Genomic DNA, 17,396 nt, shown 5'->3' on the forward strand with positions numbered 1-17,396 from the left:
GTCATCTAGCATCTTACTATTTTTTTAAAACTTCATAAAGTTAGCTCCTGCAGCAGGTAGTGGCTGTGCTGATAGTAATACTTTGGTTTCCTCCATCTTGTGTATGTTCCACGCTGTTATGTGTATATTCATGCAAAAGTGCCGTAAGCCTAGTTCGAGAGATAATTACATATAAATATTTACTGTTTCTGTTGGTATTGTCGTTGTAAGAAATGAAAAAATAAAATACTTCGAGATTCTAGAATGTTCTAAATCGAAAATATGAAGTCATCTTTATGAAGGGAAAAATGGGGTACATGACATATACAACCAGTAAAAATTCTTCCACCAACAATCAATAAAAAATATGTGTGCTTACAATTTAAATAACAAAACTTTCCCAAGTCATGTTGAAGATAAAGGAGTCCAGGCTGAGAAAAGTCTCATTGCAAGAAACTGCCACTGTCTTCTATAATCGTGTAAATATAGAAAGTTTTACATTCATAACACAGTTCGACGGTTCTGGAATCGCCCAGAAAATGATACCAAACCAGTCTTAAATAACAAATGAATAATTCAATGTGTATTTCAGCACTTGTGTGGAGTTCTTTTTCTTCTTTCGAAATCATGCATACGGAATGAATTAAATTTGCACAAACAGCACTTGGCCACTCTACGAGAAGGCTACACTTGGTCTTGAAATCGTGAAAAAAGAGCGGGGGGGGGGGACATCACAAAGCTGCAAATGCTGCCCTGAGCAAGTCTAATCTCTCTCTTCAAATAAGATTTCTTGGCGCTATGTAAGCAATAACGCCATCGTAATTTTGTAAAAGATCGCACAGGCACCCACTGTTAATTAAAATTAATATGAAACCCATACAAGAAAATAAGCTACACGCTCCCTCTCATGTAACCCACTAAAAACAGTTTGGTCTCTGTTGTGCTCAAGGGACCACCCCGCAGAAACATTAATCATTTTCAATCACACAAACACAGCAGGATTATACAAGTAAATATTCCATTACTGGTCCCTGATCTTTGAGCTAGAGCTGCTGTTAGTAACTGGTGCCGGTGCCGTGTGGCTATCCCAGACCTACATCCAGGGACATCATGACGACGAACCCCAGGACTGCTCCCCACGAGGCCAGCTTCCCGTTTCCGCTGAGAACATAACAAGAAGACACACAGTCTTAACGAAATACAATTTCATTGTAGAAGGGAAGCACTAAAAGGATTCCTGTTAAACAAATATTTAATATCTAACGTTTAAACGTAAGGAGCAGTGGTTCACCATCACAATCAGGATTTAGCACTGCATGGTTGAAATATAAATTGTGTCAGACATATTTACTGTATAAACTTGAATTCCTGTTTCTTTGTTTGTTCTTTAATATGGGCATTGCTTTTGTCATCAGTAATTTCTACAATTTAAATACAGGATTAAAACAGAACAGTTAAAGAAAACGGTTTTCTTGGATGTAGGAAGAGAGAAAGAGAGAGAATATGTGCGTACTCCCTTACATGTCATTTGTACCTGAATGTGTGTATGCATGCCTTCTATGTGGCTGATCTGTTACACACTTCGAGGAGGGAGGGATAGAAAAGAGCAGATTCCCCGACGTTTCTCATGGCTCTAAACTTTAGATATATCTTCACGGTGTTGTCATCATGCCGACCGCCCCCGAGAGAAAGTGTGATGGAACATTATAAAGTGGATGTCAGCCAGTGAGGTCACAACCTAAAGTGGATGTCAGCCAGTGAGGTAACAATCTAAAGTGGATGTCTGTCAGGAGAAAGGAATAAGAGTTTTGTCAAACATGCGGACGTGGAATCTTATGCCGCCAGACCCTCCGTGTGTGTTTTTACTTACTTATCCCCCCTATCCACTTCTCTCCCTTTAAAAAAAAAATTCCTTCACCTTTCTCTCGCTTCCATCCCCCTAACTTTAGAAAACTAATCGATCATTTCTTAAGGTATACAACACCCCACCCCCTGTATGTAGTCAGCCATGAAGAAAGGAGAGGGCACGACCCATGTATCTTTGACCTCTGTCATCAGTTTCCCCACGTAGTGACCACACAGGACGCAGCCTCCTGGCAGAAAACTTCTTGCCCTCAGCGACACACGAGTCGCGCAACCATCCGCACGCATGAAGACGGACGATCGCTAGGGAAAGTGGGGGTGGAGCCGTGGAGGGAATGAAAGGGGAGGAAGATAGGAAAACGCTAACAGCCCTCCCAGTGAATGTAAACGCAGCCAAGAAAAAAAAAAAGGCGATTCTAAAAGAAGGTAGCTAGGAAAGTGACATATTGTTTTGATCTAAAGTAGGTTGATATTTGCCTTGATATATTTTTTTTTACACCGGCGTTTTACAGCCAAAGGTAAAACGGCTTACTGTTGAAAGACGGGCGGGTGTCACGTGCTGTTGGTTCTCACAAACGCTAGGGACAAAGAGATGAGTTTCAACGTCATCCCCAGTGAAATTCCCGCCTGCACGTTTCCTCCCCTTTCCTTCTAAACTTTCACATTTATTAAACACATTACCACTGCATTGTGCCACATAGCCTTTCAAGGTGTGTCCTAGTGCAATCGTGGCCTTTCGCTGTCTGGGTACAAAGTCAGTTGGGTGCTAACGACTACAAAGGTTCCTAGAAAATTTTATATTAACAGTGTATCAGCATTCAATTAGCACCATTGCTCCTGATTCTACGGAGAGGGAAGGTGGTTCTACAATGTCATTGGCACAAGCTCGGTTCTCAAATAAACAAACAAGAAATAAAAATGATGAGAACAGAAAACAGACAGCGATAGTAAACACTGGTGATGTCTCCTGCATTAAGCCATTAACAGCGTAAACATACTGTTGAACACAATGGCGGCAATGCATACACTAGTCCAAATAACAGTGTAAAATACAACCCACAGATGTATTTAAAATATTTTTTTAAGTGACACATTTTCTTTATATTCCGAACGAACAACAAATAAATAACGAAAGCACAAACACGCGAAACAAAACGAAAACAAGAGAAAGACCAGGAACAAATCTCAAGGCACTTGCTAAGAAAAGATCGCAAACGTCATTCCTCTAGAACCGCCTGCTCTAGAAGCCTTTGGACGGAAGGATAGGCAACTGAATCCTACAAACTCCGAAAATACATCTACCTGAATATGACAAACTGTCTACCTGATTCTGTCACAGCCAAGACGTATGTCTGTAGCGGCTGAGGGTTGCACCTGATCGGCAGATGCCCCGACCGAGCAGCCCCCAGCAGCTATTTGTGTATAACATTAATTTCTCCATACCCCTCCAGAGTAGAATGAATAACATTAATGTTTAAAAGAAAATGTTTAAAAGAAAATGTCTCACAACGTCTCCACTCGATGCGCCCTGTCGCCACCTTCGTGACACCAAAGTGTTCTCCCTTACAGACGAAGCCCTACTTGTGTCACAAGCCTTTGATCAATGCTCATTTGAAACCGATAGCAATCCGATAAATTACAAAAAAAGAAAGCCTGTCGTATTGCCTTAAGTTCAACTAGTACACTTCGTTAATTGAAAGTCGAGTGTCTGTTGTTTGTGCCAGTTCAAGATAAGTCTTACGGCCCACGAAACACCCTACTTGTCAAACACAGCATTATTTCAATACACTGAATGCAGTTTTGCTGCTACATGACTTGGGACAGAAAAATATTAGTCCGCTTTGATCAGCAATACACAAACTTCCAGTTCATTTGTCTAGAACGCCACAGAACAGAACTATGAATCCTGTAAGAGTGAAAGAACATCTAGACAACAGAAATTCACTTTCGCTGTTTATAATTATTCGTGTTCTGGATACCTCTTATTATTAATAATATGTACATTTATTCGGGATGTAAAAAATATGAGAAGTGCTCCTGTAAACTACAAGCGATTTGGGGCGCATTATCAGTAATTTATGCTCAGTGCAAGTGTAAAATACAGCCTACTTCCTAACTGGAGTCTGATGCATCCACTGCAGACATACAAGTGGCGACGCTACGGTGATATGCCTAACCTTGAGTCTTACGCGCGCTTGTCCTCTAAAACCTTTAATCTGTAAGTAGGAATTTATTTAGCTTGCTTATCTCTACACATTACTCAAACGCCAAGCTAGAAACAGAGACCAATGTCCAGCTCTTAACAAATGTCAACTCTAACAAATTGACAGATGGCAGCAGGGATACTAAATGGTGAAAGTTGTTGACGAAGGCTTAAATTTCAAGTGATATTACTATTGTAAAAAAAACTTCCCCACAAACGGTATTAAACATTCAAAATCTATATATACATTTGTATCCGACATATCAAACATCTGACAGTTTCATGTCACCTTTAACCTGAACGCCAACCAAAAGGCAAACTCATTTTCTACCCTAAATAATCCCTAGCGCGCTTCCTTCTGAAGCCCTTTGCTCCTACTATCTCGTCTTGTGCCCTCTAATCCTACATCATTTAGGTCTTAAGGTTTCTGTTACAGCTGTACATCAAAGGTGGGTGGACAGGTAAAGTAAAAGAGTGGTGATCAGAAAAAAACGAGGGTTCACACCTTGCAAAGGTTATGTGTTGGCATGCGCGCGCGTGCTTGCTTGCAAGTATAAACTTTTACACATATCATGCCTTGATAAAACTAAAAAGCTACACATATCATGCCTTGAGAAACCTAAAAAGCTCTATAATCTGTCATGCACGCACGCACGCACACATATTTATGCAAACTAACTTGCACAATTTTCGACACCGGAGAGGGGAAAGGGGAGGTGTCAAAAAGGCGGCTGAGAAGAGTAACAAAAAAAAAAAAAAAAGGCGATAATGAATATAAACGCGAGATAAAGAACTATATTTAAGCACCCCAAACCTTTAACTTCTCTTCACCTCCATTCAGTCTCATGATCAAACCCTTTCCTCACCGTGCATGATATTGTGAGGGTTGGGAAAAGGAAGATAAATCATGAAATATACGCCGGTCAAAGGCGGTCTTGTGACAGGTGTTACGTGCGTGTTTTGTTTTTTTATAATTGAATTCATCTATTTTGTCCTTCTAATGCCGTTAACAAAACTCTATTATATTCTCAATTGTACCCTCATAATTTATGTTCTTAAACTAATTTATTTTAAGCGTTGAACAAATGCAAAACTGGTAAGGGGACAGAACTGCAGAACCAATGCCTAAATATCATGCTTATGCCCCTTAGATTATTTTTACTGACAATTGTTGCAACTTTAAAAAAATAAATAAAAATAGAGACTAGAGCGATGCTTTCACTGAGATGGGTTCGCTCGGCATGGACCCAGGAAATGTTTCTGACTCCTGATATTACATAATCATGGTCAATTATAAACCTCAACTTGGCTCCAACAATCATCTCAAACACTACACAACAACAGCTCATTGCAAGTACTGACCACATCTGTGCCTCTGGAATGATATCATCAACAACAACATAGATCATAGCACCCGCTGCAAAAGCCAGGGCATATGGTAAAAGCGGCTCAGCAATTACTACTGCGACAGCACCAAGAAGTCCAGCAATTGGTTCCACCATTCCACTGAGCTGACCGTACCTGTTGAATAATGACAACAATCTCAGTCTCATATGAACAGTTACAACCTCTAAAACTAAACTGGTTAGAAGAATGATCTGCACAACCAAAAGTACAATTTGCATATTCAGTACTGTTGGTGATCTGTTGCATGCTTCTTAAATAAAAAGCACACAAACAAAAAAACTATCTGATATGAGCGCAAAACACAATAACCCATAACAGTCAAAGCCATTACACTTTCTCCCGCAATATTGTCTTTTCAAATGTTAACTATTGACATTGTGTTAACAGTCAAAGCCATTACACTTTCTCCCGCAATATTGTCTTTTCAAATGTTAACTATTGACATTGTGTTAACAGTAAAAACCATTAAACTTTCTCCCGCAGTATTGTCTTTTCAAATGTTAACTATTGACCTTGTGTCATTGTCAAATAATGTGACTGTTTCTCAACAGTACATGGATTAACTTACCAAAAACTTTTTAATATTGACATGCCAGAACCACACAGTGGAAGACTAACAGCCAAACCTTCAGGAAAATTTTGGATTCCAATGCCAATTGCTAAATTTCTGGAAACGTCAACAAAAACATATAAACAGCAGTGCAACACTTAAACAACAAAAATGATTGATTTTTAAAAAATTAGCAAAGGGAATGTACTTTATAAACAGTATTTTGTGTACATGTACAACATGATCAAAGAAAAACTCAGCGATATCTCTCTCAAATACTGACCATGATTCTTTACCATTCAGATTGGAATGAATGCTGCAGGATGAAATCAGTCATTACTTAATGTCAGTCATGACAAAGAATTACCTGGCTGATTCAAATGTGGCTGCCTTTGTTTTTCCAATGGCCCCAAAGCCTACCCCTACTGCTAATCCTTCTGAAAACAGACAAACCTGATGGATAGTCAAAAACAACACATACATGCATGTACATATGCAAACAGATCTACATCATTAATGATGCAGATCTCCATCATGAAGATGCTCATCACATATAGGAAAACATTGGATACACAACCAAAATCACAAGACAGGAAACAATAGGGGGAAAAAGGTATGTGCTTGAAAGGAGAAGAGTTTGCAGTGGAAGGCAAATGGGGCGAATTGACAACAGTTCTCCACTTTTCACCAAGGCAACAAAGTCAAAATATGTGCAAATTTGACAGAAACATTACAGAATTCTATGAATTAAAATGTTAGATAAAGATCTCATTGTTCTACAGAAAACGAACAGCCAGCCTCCTACACCTATCCCAAATTAGAGAATTACAGTTTTTCAGTTTTCCACAAACTCTTAATTCTAAATATCCTGCATTTTTACCAAACAGGTAATCGTAAAATCTGTGACTTGATCATACTTTTTTGCAAAAGCTTTTAAAATACTGATCAGCATTTGTCAGAAATATGGAATTTCATTCCCCCCCATCCCACAACTTCACATTACACAACTGTACAAGCATAAATACATGAACATGCTGTTACTGTACTACCTGGAATGTTGTGAATAGTAATTGCAATTATCAACAGGAGAATTCGTCGCCAGCTGGCCTGCTTGCTAGTTTCTGTGTGTGACTTTGACGGAGAGGATGAAAATGATGGCTGAGAAGACTGATGAGTAGACTGACTGTTAGGTGCTATACTGGAAACACCCCGCCTTTTGAGGCCTATTTCTCTTTCTCCAGTGCTGCGACTGTTTACGCCATCTAGTGTACAGCAGTGAAAACCAGTCAAGAGACAACATCAAAAAAACAGAAAGAATTTAAAGATATCATTTTAAAAAGTCCTTTCCAGCATAAAAGATATCCTTTACTTTTTGAAGTTTTTTTTTTAATAAACATACAATCTTAAGTACCAATCTTTGCACTGTGCAGTAAACTTAACACTCAAATAAACTATCAGACACAATTCAAAGTCCTTTGTAGTTTTCTATAGAAAATTGAAGTCAATAAGTTGTGTATCAATATCAGACTTAGTGTGGAAATAAGCTGGATAGCTTTCTAACGCAAAATGCAGCCACCTTTATCATCACCATGAATTCTAGCAAGACTTACTAAATGCCCACTTGTATGGCATTCTACCACAAAAGGATTATTCTCTGAGTGCTAATTAATTACATGAGCAATATAAATGATAAACACAGTAAAAGCTACAGATAATATGGAAACATGCTCTAAAACTCCAGGGCTGCAGCGTTTTTGAGTTGGATGAGTTTGCTGATAAGACAGGACAGCTGGACAAGAGAGTATTAACACAGCTATGATAAAACAAAAGCAGAGACGAGGATGACAATAGTTTGAATGGAAAAATACTGAGGAATTGCACTGATCTTATACAGCACAAAATATGCAAATTGCAGATCTTAGAAACAGAGATGAGTATGCAGAATAAGAATGCAGTAACGAGCTCTGACCTGCAACAGCTATTTATGAAACATGGATTTTGTGATGCTCAATAGTTAATACTCTGCAAAATTTTTTCTCCTTCAAACTTTACCCAGTGTAGTCTTGTTTTTTTCATTTCATGATGTAATCAAATCACCAGACAAAGGAAGGCACTTTGAAGAAAGAAATGACCAGTTGTCAATCTTAGTCTCTGACAAATCTGTAATAACTTTGTGACAGAAACTTTGTCCTTGCATAGATTTTAAAAAAAAGGAAAACAAAAAAGACCCTGATTCCATAAGGAAATTAACATACCTAAGTGATCTCCATCCACTGACAGGTCAACATGAATGCTCTCATCCTCTTCTTTGAGTCCTGCTTCTAGACTAAGGGCTAGATTCATTGCACTTCCTCCCTGTCAAAAATATCATATGTTCAAATTTTGCTTTGTATGGTTTTGCTTCTAAAATTATGCAAATCTTCAGTTTTAATTATTTCAGATTATTTCAGTTAAAACAACTCATTATATTAAAAACGTTTATGGACATCATGGAATAAAACGATAAAATGAAATAAAAGGTAAATAAAGTACATGTATTTCTAATGCATGTATAATTTCACATTAAATTACAAACCAGATGTGGAAGCAGAAGATCAGCACCATATACAAATGCTGCACCTAATGCGAATCCAAAAGCAACTGGTAGAAAAGCCCATTCTCCTCTGGCACCATAAAGCCCTGAACTTTCTGCCATCTCTATTGCTGGTGCTAATAAGGACCAATAGGAGGCTGCAGTCATAACCTGTTAGAGGATCCACGTGAATAAAACCATCAGATACTATCAATGAATGTACCCCATCCACATTTATACATATGCACACATGCTCCTCTCTCTCTCTCCCTTACCCACACACAAACACACAGAAGCTTATACACATTTGCCCCACAACAATCTCAGTAAAAGTCAAAATGTTAATTAAATAAGCAAATGTGAATTGGAAAATTTGAAATAAACTGAATCAGGAGACAGCTCTTTTTTGCCTCTGCCTACACATAGGGGTAACCACATGGGCCCAACTGAAGGGGGCAGCCCAAAACCAGGTCCGCTGGCAAGGTGGTGTTGCAGCCCTATGCTCCTCAAAGAAGCAACAAGAAATAAACTAAACTAAATGCATAGGGGTTCTTTGACCTACCCATACTCTATTTTTCCCAGTTACCTTTTTCAGTCTGCCTCAGAGTTCGTTTCTAAAACTCCTTGATGCATTCTTTCATCTTAGTAAAGAACAATACTCTAGACACCACTTTGGTTTTAAAATGCCTGTTTATCTGCACCATTTGGATACTCTTGATTTTTACATAATCACTGTAAAACTAAAATTACTCCAGTATTCACATTACATTTTAAAGTGCTCATTTTATAGTGATAGAGTTCTTACAGATTTTAATTAAAATAAAACAAATCTGAACAGATTTTTATAATGGTATCATGACAAATTGTATCAATGAGGATTTTGATTCTGACTAGTATTAGCATTCTGTACATACTCATAATGAAAACCTCTGCCTTTTTCCTTGAGAACTTTTCTAACTGACAGATAATATTAACAAAAGACATTAACAATGAAGATGACAATGAACAATACACCCTATGTTCTATCTGATATGTGATCTGCTTGTGACAATGCATTTTGTATGCACCATATACCCACATTCATTGGTCATACCTAATATACACACATCATGATTAAATTCTTATTTTAATGTATTTTCTACTTGAAAACATACCCCAGCTGCAAAACCAAGGCTGCCATCAAGAAGTTTCCTCTGTTGACAAAATAAGACATATATACTCCTGAAGACTTTAATTTCTGACATGTCACTGTGACCAAAGCATTATATCTCTTGTTGATAAGATTTCACCCATTTATAGATTTATAGTCATTTATAGATGGAGAGTTCACCATAGGGTCTCAGCTGTATAAACAACGGAAGACTATAACTAACACTTCATTTTGGACAAAACAGTTATGACAGTCAAGTCACGGGTCAGTACAGATTAAGATCAAGTTGTTGTTGACAGGGGTGAGTGATAGAGAAGAGGAAGATACAGCACGCTCACCAAGGTATGTGACACCAAAAAGCAGACACAAATAAATGTGCACACAACTCGGGCTCATTCACACACGCACTACTATCACGAACTACAATAAAATACAACAAATCAATACACGTCCATGCTGCTATCGTGAGAGTGGAGGTAAGAAGTGGGAAGGGGGGAATTATTGGTGTTTCACGCCGAGCCAGCAACTAATGCTGTTTCACGGCAAGACAGCCAGCCCTGTAAACAGATGCCACAGTAAAAAGCGGCGTAAGATAGAAAATACTTCATGATAACAAACGGCTGACGTACATTACATGCCAGTCTGAGTTCTTATACTGTTGTAGCGTGAGGTTAAGTCTGCCAGCACCAGAAGTATGCTACGTGTCTTTGAACCCTGACTTACTTCAGGTGCCGGAACATTTCTTCCTGCAAACTTACCTGGCCACTTCTGAAGACAAATACAAGACCTGCCCCAAGCGCTGTCATTCCCCATGTGAATAAAGTTCCCAAAATCGTTTGCATAACGGGACCTGCATTTTCAATCATCTTTCGTAAGTCAACAACTTTCTGATTGTCTTGGTTATCCCTTCCTAAACTAGGGGTAATCAAACCTTATCAGTGGTAGTCTCTAACACTAACCCCGTAACAACGTTTATCTCGAGGTGATGACAAAAGTTCTAAAGCAGCGTCAGTAAAGAATTTTCACTTGCATAACTTTTGTGGGATTTATCCAGAAAACAACAAGTTATGCACCTTTATATATTATTTATCACAAACATGTTTTTTCTCCCAGTGTAACTCCCCGCTGCCGCGCGGGAGGTCAAGTGGCACAACGGTTAGCGCCAGCTGTCACCAGTCAGAGCACGAACTATAAATTAATACACGTCCTTGATCAAAGACTATAAATTATGTATGTATAATTTTTATTTAAAGTCTCTGCACCAATACAGTGAAGGTTAGTCTTGGGTTTAGCTCTCGTCTAGGACACGCTGTTCTTTCTCTGCATGTGGCATCTGTTTACAGGGCAGGCTTCCTAGGTATAGCCTTACAGCTGCTGGCTCGGCGTAAAACACCAATTCCCCCTCTCCCTCGAGGCCACAGCTCGATCTGGACGTGTAGTGGGCAGAGCTACAAGATATATGTTGGGTCTGGGGTCAGTGCATCCGTCTCGCATGGGCAGTTTTCAGAGATAGCTTCAGACGGTACATATGTGCCCAGTATGCAGGCGGAAGATGACGATCTGCATTTTCATCTAAACTGCTCCTTACTCTGCGCGAACCACTTCACCATGGGGTTCTTTTAATTAAGTTCATGGTGATCAATGTACGAATAACGTTACCCGTGAGATATGAAGTTTTGAAATTAAAGTACGATTTGACAAAATAATGAAACAGATGTTTAAGAGACCGAATTCACTCATCCTCCACCTTTCGAATGCAGACGATTTTTTGTTCACATGTTAAAAGCTATTAACGACAACAGGAAATTTCTCTCCAAGTATATATTAACCATTACCAACAGCACAATAACAGATGACACACCAGTCACATTCTTTTTTGCACATTAAGTTTTACTATTTCTTAAAAGGGCACATCCTTTGCATTTGTCATTATTGATTCATGCACGTACCACCTTCAGGTGTTAAAAATTGTATATGAAGATAAAGGCCATCAGTGAAGCCTGTGTGTCAGTGTGTGCAGTTTTTAAAATATTCTTTAAGATTATATGCATCAATACTTATAAAGAAACTTCAAAAATACTTCTGAACACTCCATAACAGCCCAAATAAAATGGTCTTGTAGTACTTTTATCCAAAATACTTCTGGAATATTTTTATTGGGAAATAATGTCCTCAGTGAACAAAGCTTGCCTCACTAGGCACAGCTCTGGAGGAAATTCATAATCAAGGATGCAAAACATTTTAAAAACCCAACAAATAAGCAAGTGATGTATTCATGTGCTAAAATTAAGATTTATAAGCATAAATTACACAGAAGTTAAGTCTTCAAGCATTCTACTGCAAATGTACATAACTTCAACATCACAAAAAAACTGAGAAATACTGTTTCTAAGCATATATGAAATGGTTAATCACAACTTGCATCACAATTTGACGTACATCAGTTAATGGATGTCATTTATCTGGAATAATCAGAAGCTGATTTTCAGCATATCCCTGTAATGGGCTTGCACAATTCAAGTCCATTAAAGCAAGTTATATGGAAAAATAAAATTGTAATTTTTTTCTTTCATTATGTGCTGTAAAAGCTATTTTTGATACAGTATTATTCCTACTGTTCCCTGAACTAAACAATAGACAGAACATACACCTGCCAAGCACAGATTTACTTAATGTTCAAAAGAAGTAAAGATGAAAAATATTTGTGAACCTAAGATATTACAGCCAGAATGCTTACTTTTGTAAGACAGTTTTTGCAAATGAACTGTAAAAACAGCGATCTTCACATCTTTGTTAAGTCCTAGCAATAATCTAATCTGAGATCGCCAGCTTATCAATGACATTTATTACCAATAATTTCTTCTTTTTGTCCTTTGTGAACACTCAAAGCCAGATAAACTTAAGCATATACAGGTTGCTGGCATATTTGTGAGACCACTCTTCTGTTGATATTGTTTCCAAAGCTATTCAATGTCCATTTCCTAAAGCCAAGGTTCCCAGCCCCCCCATGCACGGCCAAGAATGTTAGGGTCAGTTGCTTGGTCAATAAGTGCTGCCACTTGTTGTTCTTCCGTCAGTCCTTTCTCTTTCAAACGAGCCCGGATGTTGTCCTGTACATCGCCAAGAGCAACCTTCTCAAAATCTTTCAGTGCTTGATTCCTCAAGTGGCCAATTCTCAGTTCATCTCTGTTGGACAAAAGACTTTTATTAATCTTAACTACCAGAGCAACGTAAAAAGGCCATAAAATGCAAATTCCACAAGACAATAGTGCATGTATTGAGATAGTGTTGTAACACTCATTTCTTAAAAATTCAAATTCTATTCAATGAAAAATGGGTAAAGGATAAAACAAATTATACATTGATTGTCTTCATAAATATACAAAAACTGTATGACAAAGCCTTCAGACAGGCGAAAATTTGTAACAATTCACATGTAAATAACTTTGCATTCCATTGCATAAATCTCAACCAGTAGAAGTAATATTTATAACACTTTTGTCAAGCTTATGACTTTTCCCCCTAACTGCAGAAAGATGTTGCAAGATTAAAAATGCTTCAGAATTTTAAAGAAGAAGCACTTTGCTGACTAATGAACTAAATTAAAATGACAAATGCCTCAAAACTAAGTAGTGCTAAATGCTTCATCTGAAATTATGAAATAAAACACAAGATACTTTATCTTTAACTTAAGTCATAGTTCTGATATGTTACATATTCTGCCAGCTGACATTTATAAATTTTAAACTTCTGGTCTGTAAGGTGAAGTGTTCTATATAGTATTATGAATGATATATTAGGTATAAACCTTCACAGATACATTTTGCAATCAGTTTGCTGCTTATTCATGTTTTATTTTTGTGGACAATTGTTTGCCAACGATATAAAAAGAAGTAAAGTTTCATTCAAAATAAATTTAAAAAAAAAAACCATTACCTAGTGATGTAGGATGGGTTATCCCCCTTAAGCTTGCGGGCAGCTGTTTCAATTTTTTGTTTTGGATACCACCTCATGTCTTCATCTGCATCTGCCAAGGCATACACAATGTCATTCTATGTTTGTCTGTCACCAAGGCATACACATTTCAACTCTGTGTGTCCATCTATCAGTCATCCCAAAAAAGTTACAAGTCTATGGTTGTATGTAAAATATACAGAGTAATAGTTTTGGAATGAAGATTTTAAATTTAAATACCTTTCGGTCCCATTCCTCCTCTCATCTGCCTTTCTGCAAATTGCTGGCAAAGAATGGTTTTCATGTTAAAAGTTTGTATGACGAACATAAAAGAACTATATGACAGCTATGAAAAATAGCTATTTCAAACATGGAAGAAATTTCTTTTTTGTCCTTTATTAAGCAAAAAATACACACATAATAATGATTTAGCAGATGATATAAATATATTGAAAGTGTTTCTACAGACTTTGAAATAAACGAAAAAGAATATTTTAATATGCTATTTTATCCTAAAGATAACCCCAGCTGTGAACATTCTTTTACTTACAAAGTTACTTTTAAAAACATAATTTAAGCATTCTAAGAAGTGCACATACCAGCCAGTCAAGAGACACCTCCTTGACAAAGACATCCATTGTGGAAAGCAGGAGGTCATGGTTCTGCCTCAGTGCATGAAGCACATGAATCATCGTATTTTCCAGAAGTCCTTTCACCTTGAAGGGCAGACCCAGATTGACTATCTGACGTGTCAGTCTAAAGACCATCAGTTCTGGTACTGGAATAAACTGCAGCAAAAAACAAGTAACAATTAGAAACTCTTTTGATAGTTCTAGCTGTGGAAAATATTAGGATGGGAAGAACAAGCAGCCTAAAAGTTAAGAACTATTGTAGCTTTAATGAAAAAACAACTCAAAACTCATAAAAATCAGAACCAAAGTTAAGTTGAAAAAGTAAATAATTTGCACAAACCTGTGTAGCAGATCCAAAAGCATGACCAAAGTCAATGCCAACCATATGCCCAGTCCTACCATTGACCATGAAGTTTGAGAGATGGCGGTCACCAATACCCAGGAGATAATGACAAATACACAGTACAGCATGTGATGTCAGCATTTCACATCGCAAGAAATGGAATGCCTCAGGTGATGTGCTCAAGTGCTGTAATGCTCGCCTGAAACGAAAATGTGCAGGGTGAATGTAAAGAACCCCAAAGGAGAAAAAATGAAGATAAACTGTCATTTTTTTTTTACTTCAATGTATTATTCAAACTCAAAATCACAAATGTATAAATTGTGTGCACCCTTCACTTCTGCCCACGATGGCATAATGTCATGCCTGGGTCATAAAGCAGGCTTATTTTCATCTCTATCTCTTCCAGGTCTCACAATATTGCCATCACTGAGGTTTATGCTCCAACTTCAAGGAATGAAAACGAAGTGGTTCAAAAATACTATTGTCAAGTAGAAAGCATTCTAGTGGTGCTTAGTGACTGGAATGCAAAGACTGACTCAGATGCTTACCAACATAGGCAAGAATAGCAGGAAAAGATGGCCTAGAGTAAAGCAATAACAGAGGCTTAAGACTCCTAGAGTATGCACAGAGCCATCGATTCAACATTGCTAGCACCTCCATACCCACAAGGAAATGAAGACAGAAGCATGTCAAGCTTCAGATAGTTTGGTCTAGAACCAAACTGTCTACATATTGTAACTATTGTGTCTCAAAACTAGTATTAAAAAGTCTAAAACCCAAAGTTATAGGTTCTGCTACATAGTTCTTATATGAGAGCTACAAACCACATCAAGAAAATAAGAAAAAGGGTTTTGAAAACATAAGTGATCTGTGATGTCTCAGGTGTCTGAAAAAGGAATAGAGTTTAGTTCAGAGGTCTCATCACACAAGACAGTTAATAATAAGCCAGCCACATGAAAACTGATAAAATCTTTATTATGGTTATCTAATGTTAGCAACACAGATTTATATGCATAAAGCATGACACTAATAAAGCAGTTTCTAGACAACAGAAATCAAGATGAGCGTATGCTGTGTATTTTTTCTGAAACTGTTGATAAAACTCCCAATGTGTTTACAATGGAAGATGGGGGATGGTCTTCAAAAAAAAAAAAAACCAAAACCCAAGTTTAACTAATGGTCTGAAAAGTACCAAAATTTCTTAACTGGTGGTCTGAAAACCCCAAGCATTTTATAGATGGTTAAAAAATTGTCTGCACTTACAAATTACAGTCTTTAAAAGCAGACAAAAAAAAAGTAACAAGAAATAATCCTCACCTGGAGAGATCCCAAGGAACTTTGCTTTCTTTAATTCTAAACTCCTTCATTGTTTCAGTCTTGCTATAATTCTGATAAACTTGGCCATAAATTAGTCCCCAATCAGTCTTCTTTGGTAACTTTGGCAACCACTTGTAATGGAGTTGAGATGGGCCATTCCTGAAAAACATGCAACAAAGGAAGCACTCCACACACTCAAGTCAACTTGATACTTTCTCTTAGTATTGGTAACTCATAATTCATATAATCACAGTTCATTCATACAGTAGTGTTTAGAAGCTATATGGCCAAACTAACAAATATGTTGGTCCTACATGCAAGTAGATACCTATGGCACAGCCCGGGATGAAATTTCCTTGTGCGATGACAATTTCTTACATGAGATTACAACAGAAGCGATTGTCTTTAATTTCTGTCAGAATTCTTCACCTTCCAGTAACTGTCATCCATCACAAAGAGGACACCATCAACACATTTAAGCAATGTCTTCAACAAAAGCATTTAGTAGGTTTTCTCTTAATGTCATGGAAAGATTCTTGGAAACTCACAAATCATTTTTAAGCTCTTCAGCAAAGAATGCCCACAAACTAGATTAAAAAAGTGATTCTCACTCTCCAAAATATGCAGTTCTCTCTTTCTCAGTCATAGCATTCAATAGAAACTCCTTCAGTGGGATGGTGTTGCTCATCCATTCTATCAGGCCTACCCTAGAAAGGCAAAAAGTAACCAACATACTTTCAGTTCACATTCTTAAGTCTGAAAATTCAAGGTGGAGGATAATCACTCATCAACACTGAGCCTTGTCTATAAAAAATTATGTTTATCTTAAACAGTTTTATTAAAGTTCACAGCCCACACCTGTCTGTCTGCAAAGACAGCTAGCCACATCATGATGCATGTGACCATCTACGAACTATCTCTTAAACGTATGAAGTGTAAGAGTTCCTTAAAACACAAGGGTATTTCCGAGACAGTTTGCAAATAAAAGAGTAAGCTATTCCAGGCCTACTTTTTATCCCCTTGACTTGCAGTTATTTCCCACTGGGGTTTACATGATGATATGACAAATATCAGGATACGTTTAATATCTAAATTCATGCACACAACAAACGACAAATAATAAATACCTTGTATTCATGGGAATAACCTGGTATGTCTTCAAAACTAGCCTGCGAGCTTTGCAGACTGGGTCCTTCTCCAAGACTTTATTCATAAGAACAAACAGTTGTTCAATGCGCTGATCCTGTCTCAAGTCTTCGCCACCTTTTACGAGGTAGTGGTAATCTTTTTCATCATTGCCACGTATTGTGATACGCTTAGGTCTGCGAAGTGATGACATCACTAAAACCTTCAGAAATTAAAGACAAGGAAATGGCAAGAGATGAAAAATACCAACACAATGAGTTGGTGTTTATATATACATCTC

General features: G+C 37.6%; 2 protein-coding genes across 2 annotated transcripts in view; both read right to left on the reverse strand.

Moving 5' to 3' along the window:
- Positions 1–559: 559 nt before the first annotated feature.
- On the reverse strand, positions 560–10,665 carry LOC112562176 (zinc transporter ZIP11-like). The gene is made up of 9 exons (XM_025235256.1): positions 10,483–10,665; positions 9,729–9,767; positions 8,578–8,745; positions 8,258–8,357; positions 7,052–7,264; positions 6,370–6,439; positions 6,021–6,119; positions 5,408–5,566; positions 560–1,140 (listed from the first exon to the last, which is right to left on the reverse strand). The coding sequence occupies exons 1-9, from the start codon at positions 10,588–10,590 to the stop codon at positions 1,062–1,064; spliced, it is 1,035 nt and encodes a 344-aa protein (XP_025091041.1). The 5' UTR covers positions 10,591–10,665; the 3' UTR covers positions 560–1,061.
- An 865-nt stretch (positions 10,666–11,530) lies between these two features.
- Positions 11,531–17,396, reverse strand: part of LOC112562170 (DNA-dependent protein kinase catalytic subunit-like) — a 69,314-nt gene continuing 63,448 nt past the window's right edge. The window contains exons 81-88 of the mRNA XM_025235242.1: positions 17,098–17,318; positions 16,582–16,677; positions 15,971–16,129; positions 14,651–14,852; positions 14,278–14,466; positions 13,919–13,961; positions 13,661–13,751; positions 11,531–12,910 (exon numbers count right to left, since the gene is read on the reverse strand). Coding sequence (XP_025091027.1) covers positions 12,706–12,910; positions 13,661–13,751; positions 13,919–13,961; positions 14,278–14,466; positions 14,651–14,852; positions 15,971–16,129; positions 16,582–16,677; positions 17,098–17,318 — 1,206 coding nt within the window. The 3' untranslated portion in view covers positions 11,531–12,705. The remainder of the gene's footprint in view (positions 12,911–13,660; positions 13,752–13,918; positions 13,962–14,277; positions 14,467–14,650; positions 14,853–15,970; positions 16,130–16,581; positions 16,678–17,097; positions 17,319–17,396) is intronic.

Source organism: Pomacea canaliculata, linkage group LG1 (assembly GCF_003073045.1).
Source record: "Pomacea canaliculata isolate SZHN2017 linkage group LG1, ASM307304v1, whole genome shotgun sequence".
Classification (NCBI taxonomy): Eukaryota; Metazoa; Mollusca; class Gastropoda; order Architaenioglossa; family Ampullariidae; genus Pomacea; species Pomacea canaliculata.

Bases quoted from the DNA above. Each gene is read 5' to 3' on its own strand.
- LOC112562176 (XM_025235256.1), bottom strand. From the start codon at position 10,590: ATGATTGAAAATGCAGGTCCCGTTATGCAAACGATTTTGGGAACTTTA. The intron at 8,358-8,577 runs GTTTGTAATTTA...TATTTTTGACAG, and splicing joins ATCTTCTGCTTCCACATCTG to GGAGGAAGTGCAATGAATCT. The intron at 7,265-8,257 runs GTATGTTAATTT...GCTGTACACTAG, and splicing joins AGTGGATGGAGATCACTTAG to ATGGCGTAAACAGTCGCAGC.